General features: G+C 39.5%; 2 protein-coding genes across 2 annotated transcripts; both read right to left on the bottom strand.

Annotated features, from left to right (window-relative positions):
• Positions 1 to 1,825: 1,825 nt before the first annotated feature.
• On the bottom strand, positions 1,826 to 3,020 carry LOC140938519 (collagen triple helix repeat-containing protein 1-like). Its single transcript, XM_073388003.1, has 2 exons — positions 2,692 to 3,020; positions 1,826 to 2,270 (listed from the first exon to the last, which is right to left on the bottom strand). The coding sequence occupies exons 1-2, from the start codon at positions 2,980 to 2,982 to the stop codon at positions 1,917 to 1,919; spliced, it is 645 nt and encodes a 214-aa protein (XP_073244104.1). The 5' UTR covers positions 2,983 to 3,020; the 3' UTR covers positions 1,826 to 1,916.
• A 4,662-nt stretch (positions 3,021 to 7,682) lies between these two features.
• LOC140938416 (uncharacterized) lies at positions 7,683 to 15,311 on the bottom strand. The gene is made up of 9 exons (XM_073387902.1): positions 15,259 to 15,311; positions 13,341 to 13,479; positions 12,226 to 12,558; positions 10,840 to 11,191; positions 10,269 to 10,288; positions 9,416 to 9,542; positions 8,746 to 8,759; positions 8,264 to 8,596; positions 7,683 to 8,036 (listed from the first exon to the last, which is right to left on the bottom strand). Exons 2-9 carry the CDS (start codon positions 13,422 to 13,424, stop codon positions 7,683 to 7,685), a joined length of 1,617 nt encoding a protein of 538 aa, XP_073244003.1. The 5' UTR covers positions 13,425 to 13,479; positions 15,259 to 15,311.
• Positions 15,312 to 17,054: the final 1,743 nt, after the last annotated feature.

The raw sequence follows: 17,054 nt of genomic DNA on the forward strand, positions 1-17,054 counted from the left end.
CAAATTTTGTGCTTGTGAATAATTTAAAGCCGCAGTCAGAATACACAGAGTACTTACAATCGGACTTCCTTGGTCTAAAGTGCGAAATCACGTCTGCAATTCAGTGCAATAGGCGTTTGATAGAAATACAGTTTGTTTTCACCAGATCTAAAGTTAAAGCTTCTTAAATATGATTAGTAGTTGACAGTACAGTTGGCAGACAATGTCCTTCCTAGCCCTAACCATAAGAGTTATGTCTGAAAAAAGGCCTCCAGGTTACCGTATGTGACTTGTACATAAACTGAGCGGTATTAAAATAATGCATGACACTCAATGCACCGGAAGGGAAAACAACAACATGAAGATGCTCGATCATGAGGTAAAACAAACTGCGAAACAATGCAACCAAATCCAAAATAGTCAAGAAACGGACAATATGAGTAATTCGCACAGCTGCCAATCACTCGCAACATCTAGCGTCATGACTGAGAAAATATCTACATTTAACAGATGTTTTAAGTTGGCCATTAGCTATGAAGTTTGTGTTAGGTTTATAGATGACACAACGTCTAGTGTCATTGAGAGAATATCGACATTTAACAGTTGTTGCAAGATAGCCTTTTGCCTGAGGTTTGTTTCCAGCTTATGGATATTCTAGGGAAAAGGAAGGGGAGGGGGTCATCAACAAAAAGTTACACGAGAAGCTCTGCCTCGCTAACGTTTTTTCTTCATACCATTTTTGACAAAAAGGTACCCCTTTTATTCACATCTCCGAGAATATGAATACATGTATACAGTAAATCCTCTAATAAGCCCCCCCCCCCCCCCCCTTTTCAGGGGAAGAAAGTTCATAAGTTATACTTAACTTGTGCGAAATCCGTAAGCCTATCGAACGGAGCTTCCCCGTATAGGCTATTATAGCGAATATCTCCCCCCCCCTCCCCACCCCCTGTATAGATGATACAACATCTACTGCTATTGAGAAAATATCAGTAGCATATCAGTTACTGCAGGATAGCCTTTAGCAAATAAACCTTCGAGATATAAAATATCAAAAAAATTGTTCAAAGGTTATAATTCAACAAATTCTAGCAAACCCTGCTATTCAGTTAAAGGCTTGTATTAAATGTTATCGAACATGCAAAGATCCTGCTGAAATCTTAAACTTGTCAGAATGGGAATACCGTATTTATTCGAATAAGCGCCCAGCCTCGAATAAGCGCCCCCCTCGAATAAGCGCCCATCCTAAAGGCAGAAAGTTAATAAGCGCGCAGCCTCGAATAAGCGCCCAACCCACCCCACCCCCCCTCCCTGACTCCCACTTAAACTCAAACAAGCGACCACCCCCACCCCACCCCCCCTCCCAAAATTGAATAAGTACCAATAAGAGACTTACCCGAAGACGGAGTTTTCTTCAAAGTATTTTACAGGAACCTTGCTTTGTTACATCTTCGGGTTTTGTCATTACCATTTATTGTTTTGTTGCAAAATAAACATGCCACACTTGCTGAAAATGCTAAAAATTTAATTAGCACCCAGCCTCGAATAAGTGCCCACCTCGAATAAGCGCCCACTCTCAAGGTCCAAAAATTTAATAAGCGCTCAGGGCGGTTAATCGAATAAAGACGGCAATTCTGCACATATTATTATTAGTTGTTAGTATTGGTAATCCTTTATTGACTTACACAACAGCGAGTCCTTCTATATGTTATATAAAAGTCATGTATCGCCTATCTAACTGCTTAGCCGGTCAAAATCTTTAACCTTGAAAGCTTGTACTTTATACTGTTGAAATCTGCCCCTCCCCCCCCCCCCCCCCCCCCCCACCCCCTTTACAGATCTGCATTAAACATAAGGAACATTTGACTTTGGCTCTTTATCTTACTTAGCCTAATGTGTGAATCTGAATAAGGAATCACTTTGATCTAAAGTTTCCTTTAAACTTGAGCTTTAGGAACTTCTTCCACAAAGATCCGGGACACTGAGTTGGTTCCTGTGTACCCATCAGCGTTTCCATATGAGGCGCAATTGCCGATCCAGAATCCCACGCGCACCTTTCCTTTGTGGATGTTGTTACAGTGTCCCTCAATATGGCGGACGCGATGGAGATCTTTGCCACTGCCGTTAGCCATGTAGACAATTCCGTCAATAGGCAGGGGACCAGAACACTCAGCGCCATTGAAAGTGAAGTACCAACGTTTGCAGCAGCTATTGCAGCCGTGAATTCTCAATGCACCCGTCCAGTAAACATGAAGAGCAGTATCAGAAAAGTTTTTTGTAAAGACACAGTCCTGTCGTAAATGGAAATAAAAGAGATATAAAGTTAAGATTCCATAAGATCTAGTCTTCTTGGTAGTAAAAGTTAAACTGTGATTACTGTCATAGGTTTCGTGTTAACCAGTGACGGGTGTCCTTCTCTATTCACCCTCTGGCCTACAGTTATAAGAACTGGGCTATTTCATCCCCTGCCTTGGCCAAAATTTTTGTATACTTTTTTTTTCCCTCTGCTGCATCAAGTGCGACAAAGAGTTGTCCTTTCTCGGCGCCAATGTTTAACAATCGGGAAGTACTTTGGTCAACTTAGGTCAACTAGATTCGCATTAAATTCGTGTCATGAAAAGTCAGGCGTCTAAAACAGGTCTCGCAGCAAACTAAGTAAAAGACAAAATCGACTTTACTGAATGCGCCGAATGTGATTTTTGCACCACTCACCTTGATCAGACCATTGTCCTTTCCATCATTCAAGTTTTTCCAGACGCATTCTTTCCAATTTTTAAACGGCATCGGACCAGGTTCCCCTTTCTGACCGGAGTGACCCTGGGCTCCAAGTTCTCCTTTAGCCCCTTCCTCTCCCTTTACACCAGCAGGTCCCTTATCACCAGGAGGTCCCTGAGGTCCCGTCTTCCCCTGCAATCCTTGATCACCTTTAGCTCCATCACGGCCATCACGTCCGTCACGTCCGTCGCGCCCAGGTGCCCCAGGAGTACCATGCTTGCCGTGCATGCCAGGAATGCCACAACCATCATAACAAAACGATGGAGATTGCTAGTTTCAAACAAGAAAGATTAAAACAAAAGATAGAAATAAATCAGATAGAAAGTTGCCGAGAAGAAAATCTACACCTCTTCCTGGTGACTCTGGCTCTCTTATTGCTCGAGCAGAACTAATTTTACCTTCGCAGTTACTGAATGCAAAATCAAGACAGTTCTTCAAAAAGATTGTTTTCTACTTTTCAAAAGTTTGATATTTGGCTCCCCACCTCGAGCCGCCCGGTACACTTTCATTGAAGAGCATCGACGCGTACGAAGAGCTTTAGTTTAGTTAAGTGACAAAACTCATTCAACGAGTTGAAACTACGGCTCAAACATATGTGCGAAGAAGCACAAAACAAAACCGGAAAACTTGCTAAGCCATTCTTTTGCTGTGACTGTAGCCCTTTTTTCCATCTTTAGACTTTAATTTGCTTAGCGTGGCTTTTTCTTAAATTAGTCGCACCCTCTCTTCTCTCCCCTCCCCTATCACGTCATCATTGTCAAATACCAAAGTAAATTGAAAATTATGTTTTCGTTACACATCATGTTTACCGTGGTTTGTGCTGTCGGTTTGCTGTCAGTAATTGCAGTAACAGCACGTATTATGGTCAACAACATCAAAAAACTGAACATGATGACTGCCTCGACCAGCTCACAGAACAGATCTTTCAATAGCTTGTCAGCTGCCTGTGCAATAGAATAGAGGATAACACACTTTATCTTGTGGGTACTTTGAAGGCATATTTATGACTTCTACCCCACCCCAAGAAAAACCAAAACCTCGAGAGAGTAATATCAGTCTACAATATACCATTATTTATACTAAGTATATAAACGGGTTCATCGTGTTAACACCTCAGCTTTGTCATTCTAAAAGAGGTTTACTTAGCTTGAACATTGCAATTCAATCGGCATGCTTTGTGAACGTCACTAATCAAAATTAAAGTTACAAAGTTGCTAGGTGTGATAGGGTTTTGCATGTGCGTAAGCCCAGAAAATGTTTAAAAAGAATTGAAATTTGATAGTTACAACTGAAATTGCTCCTTTTGCGAAAAAAAAAAAACAGTCGGCGTGACGAGATTTCATATGATTGCGTTGAAGTGCAAGACGGTTCGTTGCCAAGTTTGCTACCTTTATCTTGATTACCAGGTAAAGTGCTTTAAGTTCTTAAATCTCTCCTACATACGACAGTAAATAATTATCTGCACCACAATACACACATCACGGTAACTCCACACCGCTGAATCAGCTTCAGCGCTTTCCCTATACATTTTTGAACGAATGACTACCCGCTAAGCCGGCCGAGTTTCCAATGAACGGTGTTCAAAAAGGAGGCTATTAGCCACAAAAACACATCCTTGAATTACCTACTAATACTTTGATAGAGTAAACTTACAATTAATTGAAAATTGGTAGTCTCTTGCCTTTAGCAAACGCAACTACAACCGTTGAACTCAACTGAACTGCTTAGGTGAAACCCCGGGGGGGTGAAACCTGTTTCTACAGGCGAAGTGTAATTTGCTTTGTTCTTTAAGGGTGGGAATTAATTCAGAGTAGTATTATGATTGGTCACAAACCCACCATATAATTACCGGGACTGACAGAAATTTGCGAACTTTTTAACAGATGAAGTGTCAACTTAACAATGGACCCCAGTCGTCATTGTGATTTGAGGAAGACCAAGCGGAAGCTACGTGACTGTATGAGTGTCTGTAAACAGGCCATTTCCACGATAGCATCATCTGCTGTTCATACAATCCTTGATCTACCTGTAGATATTTAAACAACTAGAATGTCAGAAGTCATTGTTTTTACCTCCTTACTTTAGATTTAAGAATTATCCCAGGATAGCTCCTTATATACAAGAGGAAACACTCGTGTGGGGGTGGGTATTGTAGTTGTATTGTAAATGCTGAGCATTATCGTAAAGAAGACCAATAACTGTACTGGTTGTATAAACACAAGAATCAGCCAGTGAAAACAGAGGCCAGATGGAATTGACACTCGCGTGCAAAATAGCCCATCAACACTTAAACCTTTGCAAAGAAAAAACCCTTTTAAGCTAAGCTAGAAAAATACAAGAAGGTCTCTATTATTTGGGGTTCAATTACAACCCCTGCAATGGGATTTGTCCCATGTGAAAAGGGCGTGGTTGCTAGTCAAACAATTGGGACTGAACCCAAAAGGAGACCAACCTGGGCGGGGCTCAGGCTTTATTTGACCCCCTGAAGAGATACCATTGTAGCGACGACTTCACAGACCTTTATTACCCTGCGAGAGATGGCTACAAAATCTAATTCGTGCCAAAACAGTGACGATACAACGTAAATGCGTTAAGGTCGATCAATTTAGGTCGTTACTTCGACTAAATGCCCAAGCTGCAAATACTCGCCAAAAACGTAACAAGCAAGAACGAAATACCAGGTCACATGACCTTTAAAGGTAGGAAAAACGTATCAGGGAACCCAACCGCAACAACCATTCTAAAACAGAGAGGCGAATAAGAGTTATAGCAATTTTAATCCCGATACAGAAGTAGTTCTAGAATCACTCAACTTTGTTTAAATGACAGCTCTAACGAATGCCTGTGTGATAAAAATCTTTTTCTTCTGAACACCCCGAAACCCTAATCTGCAATTTACGCCCGAACGTGAACGCCCCTTTCTGACGGCTATTAGTATGTTATATATACCTGTTATTAAGAATTTGTATGGAAATACCTCGGATAGAAGGTAAATCAATTGCGAAGTTGTTTGCAAATGTAGTTCGCAGTGTTAACCGTATACAGAGTCAACCGTTTCTCTGCCAGGCTCTCTGTTCATGCTAAGAATTACGATACACACTTACGACGTAAGCATGAAAGCGATTCTTAAGAACAAGTATTAGCTTCGTCAAAAAAAAAAAACAAACAAACAGACAAACAGAAAGAACATTGGCAGGGACACCGCAACAGCTGTGGCCAATTACAGCGGGCCCGGATACTAATAAAAAAAATAAAAACAAGATATATTAAAAAGCACAGCGATACAAGAAAAACTACAGCTACATACAACAAGTTATTGGACGAGACAAGGGACGAGCACTATTACATTTTAAACAGATAGACTTGATCGAACGTGGGTCTTCACAATCATAGGAAACAGCTAACGCGGACTTATAGGAAGCTAAGGTCGATGAGCTCAAATCTAGTTCATCCACTAAACAATTCCAAATTCTACTAGTTCTAATGAGAAAGGATTTTTGGTACGTACTTGTTTTACATTTCTTAATTATGTATTCATTAACATTGCTGGTTGAGGATCTAGTGCGTCTACCGTATTTGTGAACTTCAGGTAGGACAAATTAAGGAGTTCACGTTAACAAGACCGTGTGTAAATTTGAAAAAAAGAGGTTAGATCTAAAAGTTCATGCCAGTAACAAATAGGTATTAGGTTTAGAGTTTGTAAACGAGACTTATAAATTATATCAGAAGAATAAGGCAGTTTAAGATAAACTTAGTCGCACGCCTTTAGATACGCTCAAGCTTGACAATGAGCTCAATGGACTGTAGGGCCCAAATTTGGGTGGCGTATCCCAAATGTGGCCTAACTAGTGCTAGGTATAGCGTTCGTCTTACTTCGGTTCTAACTATGAACCTCGTGTTCCTCTTTAAGTATCCAAGCAAGTAAATAGGGTGGCCAAAATAAGAACAATTTGCCTTGATTTAGGGCTAAAATCTAACTCCAAAAGATATTCCTAGGGCAGTTATAGTAAACTGACATGCATCGGAAAGTGGACATTGGAGAAACTTAAGGAGAAACTAACCTTCAGCAAGGATCCTTCGTAAAAATGAAACTTCCAGTCTTTCCTATCATCTTAACAATTATTACAAAGCGCAGCTGTGCAGCATTTGTGAGAACTATCCTTTGTCGAAGTTGTAAGGTGCGCTTCTGCCACTTTATACAATTTGATTGCAATGCGGCCCTTTGCGCGGCACGGGCATGAACAATTGTATTTTCCAATCAAAAGAGATAACCGTCTTCGCGCTAGTAATGCAAATCTGTTTCAAAGCTTCCAGTTAAAGAAAGACACGGATACACAGTTATAGAAATCATTTCGTTTTGCTGCGGTACTGGATAAATCGAATTATAAATCACACCCGCACCCGATGACTGCACTTTCAGGCACGAAATCTGGAGTGCCCAGCTTTTAGTGGCACATTACCACTTACTTTTTAAAGACATCTACCTTTAAAATTTCAAACCAAGACTCCAAAACACCCCTTCCCCCCCCCCCCTCCCTTGTTGTAGGGGCTGAAACTTTAGATCGTCTCATTTCACGGCCCCTTCCAAAACTGTTAAGGACGATCCCTAAATGGTTTTATAATGTCAAGGTTGATCAAATGTTGAAAGATCCTGCTTAAATCTCTTTAAATGAATACATAGGTGATACAGTTAATCCATCTCAAACGCTTTTTTTCTGTTATTATAAAAGTTATCAGTCCACAACTCAACAAATAAAGAGGCCAATATCATAGTGCCTTTCTTTTGCTTTATTCAACTTTTTCAAACCCTACAGAGCCCAATAGTAAATAAAAGAAACTCTTGACTTTGCTTCTAATCTACTTTATTTTGCGAAGGGCAAGAACTCTGAATAAGGATTCAGTTTTATTCACCCCTTATAGAGCCGCTTTTAAGCTTGCGCTTTAGGAACTTCTTCAACAAAGATCCGGGATACTGAATTCCATCCTGTGTACCCATCAGCGTTCCCATATCCGTTGCAATTTCCGATCCAGAATCCAACACGCACTTGTCCTTTGTCAATGTTGTTACAATGTCCCTCAATATGGCGGACACGATGGAGGTCTTGACTAGCGCCTGTTTGCATGTAAGCCACTCCGTCAATGGGCAGAGGTCCAGAACACTCAGCGCCATCGAAAGTGAAGTACCAACGTTTGCAGCAGCCATTACAGGCGTGAATCCTCAACGCACCCGTCCAGTAAACATGTAGGGCAGTATCAGAAAGTTTTTTGGTAAAGACACATTCCTGTTAAACATGAACACAAAGGTATTGCTATAAAAAGGCTTCAATGCATGGGTATTTTTTTTCTCACAAGTTGTACGTAAAGCTTGGCTCATCTGAAAATTTTGTCGTCAAAAACGGACCTCAAAGCATCCACACTTTTGTCATCAGCTATAGTGAATGTCTGAAATGTGTTTGAATATGAATATCGTCCTTTAGTTAAAGTTAAAAGCCCTTAATACACAAATCACCTGGACCAGACCATTGTCCTTTCCATCATTCAAGTTTCTCCAGACGCATTCTTTCCAGTTCTTAGAAGGCATTAGTTCAGATGACCCTTTAGGTCCCGGCGGACCCTGGGGTCCACGATCTCCTTTAGCACCAGCAGGTCCCTCGGCACCAGAAAGTCCCTTATCACCAGGAGGTCCCTGAGGTCCAGTCTTCCCCTTTAATCCTTGATCACCTTTAGCTCCATCACGGCCATCACTTCCGTCACGTCCGTCACGACCGGGTGCTCCATTGGAACCATGCTTACCAGGCACGCCGGGAATACCGCACGCAAAATTAGAAGACGATGGACATTGCTAATTTGAAACAAGAAAATATAAAACATAAGAACGAGCGAAAGAGACCACTTCTTCTCTTGCATCGCCTTCAAACCACTGGATAAATCGTACAGAAATTTGAACCGAACGGAGTATCACCACTCCAATTTCTTACTAGTAACACTCACTTTTTGGTCAGATGCTAAAATAATGCAAATCAAACAACAAAAGTAAGATTTCCAACCATTTATGTGCAATTTTGTGGCGAACCAACGTTGCTAAATAACTTTGATTCCAATTAAAATGTCATGAGCCAATAAAATTGTTGAATGACCTTCTTCATCACCCGAGACACTCAAGTCAGTTGAGTGTAAATCTTTGTCCACCATTTTGAATTTTCTCGAAAAACTTCTTACCTAGCAGCCTGCTACTTTTATCTTGAGCCCATGATCTGCACCCGAGGGCAGGATTTGGCTCCTTTTCTTAAAGGAAATTCCTAAATTGTCTTCTGCATTGTGAAATATGGAAGAAAGGCTAATGTAAGCACTAGAAGCTGCTCCGATATACTAAAGATAACTAAAGAAATTGCTCAGAATGCAAAAAGTTGCTCGAAACGAAAAAAATGGCTCGAAAAACGAGAAGCTACCAAATTATTGCCGAGCAACTTGGGAAAGCCCTACATTTAGTTTTACCATTTCTCACTTTGACTTTTTTTTTTTCTTTTTTTTGTTTCGTTTCCTCAAATTTTAAAAGAGGAAATTTGTCTCAGTTTTAAGTTTTACTTAGAAGAGTTTAAATTATTCCTATCCCCAGCCCATGAACTAGTCAGATTTACAATAACTGTTTTTATAAACCTACCATTGTTTGCGTGGTTTGATTGCCATTGCTGATTGCCGTTGCAGCACACGTTATGGTCAGCAGTAAGATCAATATGCTCATCATGATAATGGCAAGTGACCGAATCTGCTAATAGCTTGTCAGCTGCCTGTGAAATCAAAAGATAATACACTTTATCTTTCGGCGGCTGACTTTAAAGAGATACCGCCAGCAAAATTGCTAGAAATCCTTTAATATACATTAGCTTTAGTTGGCTTGAAAAATGCAATCCACTCAGCTTGCTTTCTGTGCTATTTGTATTCAAACTACACTGAATAGTTTTTCGTGTTGGCATGAAAAAGCTATCCGGTAATGAGTGAGAACATAAACAAATTGTGGTACTAATTAAGGAAACTTAATCTCTTATTGAATCTTTTCAGTTGTGAAAACTTTGTAAATAATCGCAAAGCCTGTCAAAGGCATTCAAAGTAATAACGTTAGTTCAGTCTTCTTTCAACGGTCATTTTCTCTATAAAGTTTTTTTAGGCTAACGAGATTTTCAGGTGAAAGTCCAGAAAATCGTTTTTTTTTAATCGAAATGCAAAATTTTAAATTCAATGGAATTTTTTACATCGAAACTAAAGGCTTTTTTCAATCGAAAGAAATAGTAAATAGTGCTTTGACTTAATAGTTTTCTGAACGTGAAATTAATTGTAAATAGAAATTTATAGTTAGCTTTGTTATCAATAAAAGATCATAAAAGATTAGTTTATTATTATTATTATTATTATTATTATTATTATTATTATTATTATTAATACGGAAACTTTCTATGGCCCCCTCACCGTCCGTATTCATGGTCCTATTTGATTTTTAAATCCATATTACTTCCTACCTTAGGATTATTCCGATCGCCTGATGTAAAAAAGGAAAAAGTCAAGTTTTAATGCAAATTCCATTCGTTTTCACAGGGGCGGTTGATATTCGGAACTGAGACAATTATTCGATCCATCGGCGGGAAAGAACCTGCCTCAGTGTTACATGAATTCAACAGAAGATTTCATGGAAAATCAAGGTATTGACGTTTTTAAAAAGCCAAACTGAAAGGCACTTTATCCGTTAGAAAAAATTGAGACCCCTTGTTTTTTGTGCTAAAATTTCAGATTCTCTCCGTCTCGCTCATTCCCCTCCCAAAATAAAAAGATTCTGCTGATATCTTGAACTTGTCTTCATAAAGTAGTTTTCTTTGAAAGAATACAAAAATTATAGAATTTGAAAAACTGGAGTGCTCTTATCACAGTATTACTTAAATTATCAGTCCACCACTTGCACCCAACAGAGTCAACAGACCCCAATAGTAAATGAAAGAAACTTTGGATTTTGTTTGTTTATCAATTTTTATTTTGCATAGTGCAAGAAATCTGAATAAGGATTCTGTTTTATTCACCCCTTATAGAGCCGCTTTTAAGCTTGCGCTTTAGGAACTTCTTCAACAAAGATCCGGGATACTGAATTCCATCCTGTGTACCCATCAGCGTTTCCATATGAGGCGCAATTGCCGATCCAGAATCCCACACGCACTTGTCCTTTGTCAATGTTGTTACAATGTCCCTCAATATGGCGGACGCGATGGAGATCTTGACTAGCGCCTGTTTGCATGTAAGCCACTCCGTCAATGGGCAGAGGTCCAGAACACTCAGCGCCATCGAAAGTGAAGTACCAACGTTTGCAGCAGCCATTACAGGCGTGAATCCTCAACGCACCCGTCCAGTAAACATGTAGGGCAGTATCAGAAAGTTTTTTCTTGAAGATACATTCCTGTCAAACATTAAAACATAGGAAATTTAATACAAAGCTTTTATTAGTCAAAAGACCTTTTTACCTGGTAATAATAGGCTCACTTTGATTAATACTACTGCTTTGATTTCTATGTGGATCTTCTGTCCTTGACCTTCCGTCCCATGTTACAGATCGTGACTCGTTTTTACCAACTTTTGTTTATCGTGATGCTTATTAAATTCAGGAAAGTAGCTAATTAGGGAGGTAGGTAAAACTTAATTTAAAAAAATTGGGTCAAAGCAGAAACACGCTTGCCCCACTAACACTCGGCTGAATCCATAAAGGCGTGGCTACAAATAAAATCGTTATATTAAATCACTCGATTAATTCTACAATTACTACTACTACTACTACAACGACTACTACTTCTACTAAGGAAAGACAGATAAACGTGTTACCATAAAGACATACAGCTACAGCTTAGGAAGAGCCACCTACATTCTGATGAACTTCTTAAATGAAGGGCATGACTCGACCAGTTTTGCTCTGTTCGAGAGTTAGCTCTGTGGCATAGCTCCGCCTCATTTAAAACTTCTTTTTAGCAAATCTCTCTTCGATTTAGGAAGTGTCAGATGAGTAGCCCTACTACGTACGTACTTGTAGATGGTAGGTAACCTGATCGACATTCCTTCTAAAAGAAGAACGGTTGACAGGCTTTCTCCGCCTAACTCAACCTTTAATTTGGAAACTTTAAAACAGCTTTTATTGCTGTAGTAAACTTTTCAGGTCCTGAATCTCTTATGGATTACACAGTTATGTCATATTTTGCGCAGTTTTAAGAATTTTTCTTAAATGTGTTTTCAATTTAACAGACCCTCTTTTATAAATCCAGGAAGGTTTGAATTCATTTTGAACGAGGCTAGGCTCGTCGTGTCAATTTTGGCGTCTTCAACTCACCTAACAGCATCCTCAAATTAGTCATAATGTGAATAAGATCAGCTATAGTGGATGTCTTAAATCTGTCTGAATATGAATATCGTCCTTTTATTAAAAGTCCTTAATACACAAATCACCTGGATCAGACCATTGTCCTTTCCATCATTCAAGTTTCTCCAGACGCATTCTTTCCAGTTCTTAGAAGGCATTAGTTCAGATGACCCTTTAGGTCCCGGCGGACCCTGGGGTCCACGATCTCCTTTAGCACCAGCAGGTCCCTCGGCACCAGAAAGTCCCTTATCACCAGGAGGTCCCTGAGGTCCCGTCTTTCCCTTTAATCCTTGATCACCTTTAGTTCCATCACGGCCATCACGTCCGTCACGTCCGTCACGACCGGGTGCTCCATTGGAACCATGCTTACCAGGCACGCCGGGAATACCGCACGCAAAATTAGAAGACGATGGACATTGCTAGTTTGAAACAAGAAAATATATAAAAGATGAGGCGGTTCTCTTTTAACTAACTTTAAGCAGTTTTATTTTGCAGATAAATCAAATGAAGCCAAGCGGGCAACTTCCTTTCTTGAAATGCCTTCAAAGTAGAAGGAAAATCCAATGGAAATTTGCACCGAATGGATTATCACCACCCCAATTTCTTGTTAACACTCGTTCTTATACCCTACCACTAGAGGTTTCTCTCACTTACATGACTTTTAACGTTTGCGCTGTCGTTCGCGTCGCTTGTCTGCCGCGTAGTTAACAAACACTAACAACGCGACTAACAATAGACGCGAACGACTTCGTAAACGTTAAAAGCCATGCAAGAGACAAAACTTGTGCTCACAGGGTACTCACTCTGCTCTCACGTCTCTCAACAATGTTACCTTGTTATTGCAAAAGAAGAAAATTTTTTCAAACAGTTGTTTTGTAGTTTCTCTGTCCAAAGGTGTGATGATTTTGCCCCAGCTCCCTGACTCAACTTTGCCAAAAGTTGGACAGCAAAATACCTTATGTTATCTCTCATCAGATTCTCACTCAACGAGCTCCATGAGAGCGTGGCTATGCGACGGAGAGCAAAAGTTGCATTGTGACTTAACTTTTCTTTTTTCGTGTTTCCTCAAATTTCAAAAGCCGACTTTTGAAACATTTTCAGCTTTTCGTTAAACGTGGCAGATTCTAAATCTCCCTACCCCCAGCCCAACTAGTTGTTGCCACTACAAATTTACAATTATAACTTTTCTTTACAAATCTACCATAGTTTGCATGGTCTGATTGTCCTCTTTGATGGCCGTTGCAGCACACATTATGGACAGCAGGAACATTAATACACTCAGCATGGTGAATATCACGACCAGCTCACGTGACCAGGTCTGTCAATAGCTTGTCAGCTGCCTATGAAATTATAATATCATACACTTTATCCTTTGGCCGCCCATATTGGAAGATATTGGGAATATTCTTTGCGTGATGATAAAGCATTACAACAGAAAGTAGTAAAAAGATTAATTGGATCTGATTTTTGGTTCTGTTTTATTATATGAACATTTCGGTCATTCAGCCGGTACTGTTGAACCTCTTTGGGGCTCCTGGTAAGTTACATAAGTTGTACTTACCTGACTGGTCGTTATGTACCAACTTTCCTAAAGCATCTGACAACATTATTCGTAACTTTTCATTAAGAACTGATATTTTTGGTTCTGTTTCATGAATACAGGCCTTTTTATATCTAGTTGTTAAAAATTTCTTTTATTTCTAGGGAAAAATGGAAACAAGTGCTTAAAAAGTAGAAGGCCTAAAAATACCGTTTCTGGGCTCTTTCTACCACAGCTACATGAACACACCAAATCTTTTTCTACACTGCAGCATTTGATTATAAATAATAGCTCCGTCAGAGTGTGTGTTTTCAAGGGAAGATGACGACTCATTGCATTAGAGTTTGTGGATGAGGGTCCCACTCATTCAACTGAGGTAGAATTTCGATAGACAGAATGGCATTTCAACAAAAATCAGTTCTTCGAGTTGTTTCAATAATCTGGTAGATGGCCTTGCTTCCGCCAAACTGTTTGTATTTTTTCACTTTGTGAGGAACTGCCGCGGAAACATGAAGCAGGAATACTATCCCGCAAAAGATTGCAAGAAAACATAGAAGCTCCAGTGCAGGTTTAGTTGAACAGACTGAAATGAATTTTACTCGGTTTATATTTAATCAAGAGATACAGGTTTGAAAATGATCAGCGAGTAACAGAAGTGAAACAAGAGCGAACACTGATTTGCTGGTATTTCTTAGAGTACAAAATCGGTAAAGAAAGAGCTGAAGAGTCGGAAGACAGACCTGTGCAACCTTCCGTCGAAGAAATTTGATTCTTACGCGACCCACTTAAGGTGAAAAAACAAAAGGAAAAGAACGGAAGGAAAATATCTTCATATGCTTTAATCTTGTTATGAAACGGACTTCAGTTATCCCATTTGCCAGAGTGGAAAAGGTACAGAGGTACGCTGGCGGACTCAGTGTGCAGTTCCTGCTTCTAGTTACCCGTGCCGGATGCAGATACAACGCTACCATGGGTTGTAAGAAATGTAATAATTGTCGTGGCTTTTGCACGGGACGGTTCATGCGTTCTGAAGACGTTTTAACCAAACGCGGTAGTGATTTACACACACCTCATACTTACCCTCCTTAGATTGTCACCATGAAAGCGTTTTGAGAGTAGGAAAACATGCCTTAGTGCTTCAAATCCTATTTTTAGCAATTTCTATGCAAACTGGCGGAAAACAGCTCCAAAAAGGAGGATTTATTAAAAAGCTGTTTTTTTCGAAACTCGCTGGCAGTCACCAAAGGGTTAAACCTACAGGTATTATATAACCGTATCTCCGCTTTATTACGTAGTCCCTCAGAATGATCTTTTGCGTTTGTAACGAGCTTGGTCATTCTTCAACATATTCTTCACCTACGTGTCGTTCTTTCAGAATGTGTGGAACACGGAAAATACCGGGAAACGTTGCCATTGTGATTTTAAGTGTTTACGTTGACCGATTTTTTGTCGCAAAAAATTGATGACTTACATAATGATTCGTAAACTGCATTAGATGTGAAACTTGGTCACGAAAAAATCACTGACATCGTATAACGTTGAACTAGATGGAAAATCTAACTGTGCTTGAATTGCTTACCTTTTAATTTTAGTTCCAAATCTTCCTTCTCAACGCTCGGAAAAGAAGAGGCCTCAAAGGCAACAAGACTACTCTGGAAAAAACACTCCAAGTTGTTGTTGTTATTCAGCTTCAAGCATGATTGACGTTGTTGACGTATTTTCAAAGTGTAGAAACCAATTATTATTGAGATCTTCCCACTTTTATGTTAGTACAGCTTTATCCAGAGAGATAATTTGTGAGAAATTTTCACTAATGGTGTTGAATCTTAGTTAAACAATGAATATTGAGCATGAGTATTGCTTTAACAACCGGTTATCCTGACAAAATCTGCAATAATATTGGAAAAAAACAGACCATTTTTTGAAGCAGAGCAGGTTGGTGGCAAATGAAAATGAGCTTTTACCCAACACAGATAGAGACAGACGGACTTCAAATTGATAGTTCGGAAAGATGTCGGCAATTAAGAGAGAGCAAGAGAGAGAGAAATAGCCGGCCTGAGTTCCTGAACTTTCGTGACGCTCACGTCGCTATGGCAGGTAAAAGATACACAGTAATAAGTCCCAAAGAACGTTATTTATAAATCTGAAAAAAATAAGACTTTTTGGTTTTTTACAAAAAATTACAAGCAAAATAACGGCGTATAATTTTTGTGCTAATCAATGAAGGCTTCTGTTATTGAGGTTTTTTAATTGTGACAGCTTTGTAAATAATTACAAAACTTAGCGAAGGCGTTCAAATTCAGTTTGCTGAGTCTTCTTTGGTTATTTTGTCTATTTTTTTGGCTAATGAAGTTCATTGAAAAGCCTAAGAGCGGGGGCCTGTGAGGCCTTCCCCATAATTAAAGTTGAAAAACTACTGGCAGAAACGTTCAGACCACAACAGCAAAATTTAGCAGGTTTTCCTACAACTGATCTGGGAAAAATAAATTTTTAAGTTACTGAGATTGACGTGTACGCCAACATTGACTTTCCCATAACGACGGATTTTTGGCACCCAATTTTCACTTTAAAAGGGTCTAAGGGATTGATTTCTGTTTGAGGACAATTGGATATTGTCCATGAAAACTGATACACAAACTGGCCACTCTTAGGCCCCGTCCACACGTATCCAGATACTTTTGAAAGCGGAGATTTTTCCCTCCCTTTTCAGAAAAAAAAAAGCATCCACGCGTACCGTATTCGAATCTTTTTCGCCCGACCATACGGAAACGGTAAACAATGGAAATACGATAACATCCCTCACAGAGCATGCGTTATTATAGTAGTTAAAGATGAATGACATCAGGGTATTCGAAAACCTCCGTTTTCATCCGTCCACTCGTAAACAAGAAGCCGGCAATTTCAAAAATCTTCACTATGGAGAGCGCTTTTGAAAAGATACGTTTTCAGTGACAGTTTTCCCCTAATACGCGTGCACAGTAAGCCAAACCGGAGGAAAAATCTCCGTTTTCAAACAAAAACGGATACGTGTGGACGAGACCTCAAAAAAACTTCATTTAAAATTTTCTTGAACATCATACCGTAGTGCAATTAGTGCAAGAAGTCACATATGGAAAATAAATACCTTAGGTAACTAAACGCTTCTTAACCCCTTCCATGCCATTGACGTATATATACGTCATGGGTCGTGTGACTGAACGACCCACGACGTATTAAGTAATAAACGCTCTCTTAAAATCGTAAATATTTGATAAGCTCATGGGAGTGTTATCATCTTTTCGTTTTTAAAAGTTATTCTGTCTATGCACTACGATGGGGTTTTGAAAGGCATACAAGGAAAGGTTTGTTTTTAAAAATAAAGAAAAAAAAGTTTTA

Source organism: Porites lutea, chromosome 5 (genome assembly GCF_958299795.1).
Source record: "Porites lutea chromosome 5, jaPorLute2.1, whole genome shotgun sequence".
Lineage (NCBI taxonomy): Eukaryota > Metazoa > Cnidaria > Anthozoa > Scleractinia > Poritidae > Porites > Porites lutea.